The sequence below is a fragment of the Tupaia chinensis genome, unplaced genomic scaffold (assembly GCF_000334495.1).
Source record: "Tupaia chinensis unplaced genomic scaffold, TupChi_1.0 Scaffold000010_1, whole genome shotgun sequence".
NCBI classification, from domain to species: domain Eukaryota; kingdom Metazoa; phylum Chordata; class Mammalia; order Scandentia; family Tupaiidae; genus Tupaia; species Tupaia belangeri.
The window spans coordinates 609,357-611,044 of NW_006159440.1; the positions used below are offsets into that span (position 1 = coordinate 609,357).

The 1,688-nt window shown below is 40.8% G+C and overlaps 1 protein-coding gene across 1 annotated transcript in view; it reads right to left on the minus strand.

Moving 5' to 3' along the window:
* The window catches only part of CUL1 (cullin 1), a 65,042-nt gene that overhangs the window by 33,255 nt on the left and 30,099 nt on the right, over positions 1 to 1,688 (minus strand). The window contains exons 4-6 of the mRNA XM_014583352.1: positions 1,365 to 1,415; positions 1,066 to 1,156; positions 204 to 367 (exon numbers count right to left, since the gene is read on the minus strand). Coding sequence (XP_014438838.1) covers positions 204 to 367; positions 1,066 to 1,156; positions 1,365 to 1,415 — 306 coding nt within the window. The remainder of the gene's footprint in view (positions 1 to 203; positions 368 to 1,065; positions 1,157 to 1,364; positions 1,416 to 1,688) is intronic.

Genomic DNA, 1,688 nt, shown 5'->3' on the forward strand with positions numbered 1-1,688 from the left:
CCCCACAAGAAAAAAATCCCCCAAAAAAAAAAAAAAAAAAAAAAAAGAATTGGGAGAAGCACCCTTACCCACCGGAGACACAATGGCCCAACAACGCCCGACAGATGGCGTGCAAAGGAACTGCCCACATGCCACCAAGAACACCACACCACGCAGCAGTGCTTCACTTCAGCCTATTTCAAGTGCTGCTATGTTACACTTACCTTTTTCATATATTCAGTAACTGGGTTCTGTTGCAAGAATTCAGTACTCTCTCTGGTATAAAATCTCTCCGTGTCAGCCAAAAATTGAGATTCAAAGGATTCTTTATACACTGTTAACGTAGGGCCCTTTGCAAATGCATCATCTTCATTCAGCCCCAATTCCACTAGAAATAAATATGAGCTGTATTTCAATTATCCTATTTTTTGGTATATTTCACAAACATACTTAAGTGTAGCATTCAGTGTGAGCTATGCTTAAAAGGCAAACGTGACAAGGAGGGCTGGGGAACTCTGTCTTCACGAGTACCACACACGCTCCTTCAGTAAAAGGAGAAAGGACAAAGGCCCAAGGCACAAAGAAGCAGGTGACCCCGACCCCGGCGGGTGTGCTTCGAAATGATAGTCAAGCTCATTTAGACAACTTTTATAATTACAAATGCATAAAAATTACTCATTTTAAACTTTCAAAGAAATACAATGCTAAGTTTTGAAAACATAGTGCTACTTTATCAGTTTCTCAGTCTCAATTTTTCAAGCTGCTATAGCTTTGTGGTTACCAGTCAGCTCAGTTAACAACACTCCAACATACTGTATGCTCAGTAATTCAGTATGAACACCAGAAAAGAAAATAATTCAATGTCTCTTTCATCTGTATGTCCTTAAGGCAAAAGGATCAACAACTTTTATGATGGGTAAAGTCAAATTACATTTCACTGGCTTAAGAGAAATTATATAAATAGTTCTGTAAATGCTAAAAGATTAGTGATGATATTAAAAGTATTTTAAAATTACTCTATTAGAACATCACTCTAGTTGCTATTTGACAGAAAAACTTTGAATAAATTTAAGAGAAATTACTTACCGTAAGACTGTACAACTCCACTAATCAGTCTTGTGTTGATGGTTTCACCATTTCTTTCCTTTTCTATCAGTTTTAAGACAGCATTTGTTACCTTTGGAAAGGATAGAGAAACACGAGATCTGAAGATTACAGAAAACGAAATGCGTTACTACATACCCCCTAAACAGCTAAAGCCATCACAACGTAAGAGGGAAGCCACTTGAGACGTTCCAGAGGAGAGAGCAAGAGGAAGGCGCCGGACGGCGCTGGCACAGGATTCAGGAAGGAGGACAAATACGCACGTATGCCCGAGTAGGTACCTGTTTATTCAACGGCCTGAACAGACAGTCTCTCCAAGTCACCAATGCAAGCTAGATAAGAAAGAAAAGACATAAAGCATCAAATGCCTATAATGCCATTTCCTTAAACTTTCCACAGGAAAGTATTAGAAGATTTATTACTATATAAAACGCTCAGGGGGCCAGGCATGGCAGCTCAGCAGTACCATGACATTCTGAGATTCTGAAGCCAAATGAGGATGTCCAAGGTTTAAGCCCCGAGGCCTCCCTGTGCACATGTGTGCCCAGGGTCTTGGCTGGCTGAGGCTGAGGCTGAGGCTGAGGCTGAGGCTGAGGCTGGAGGGT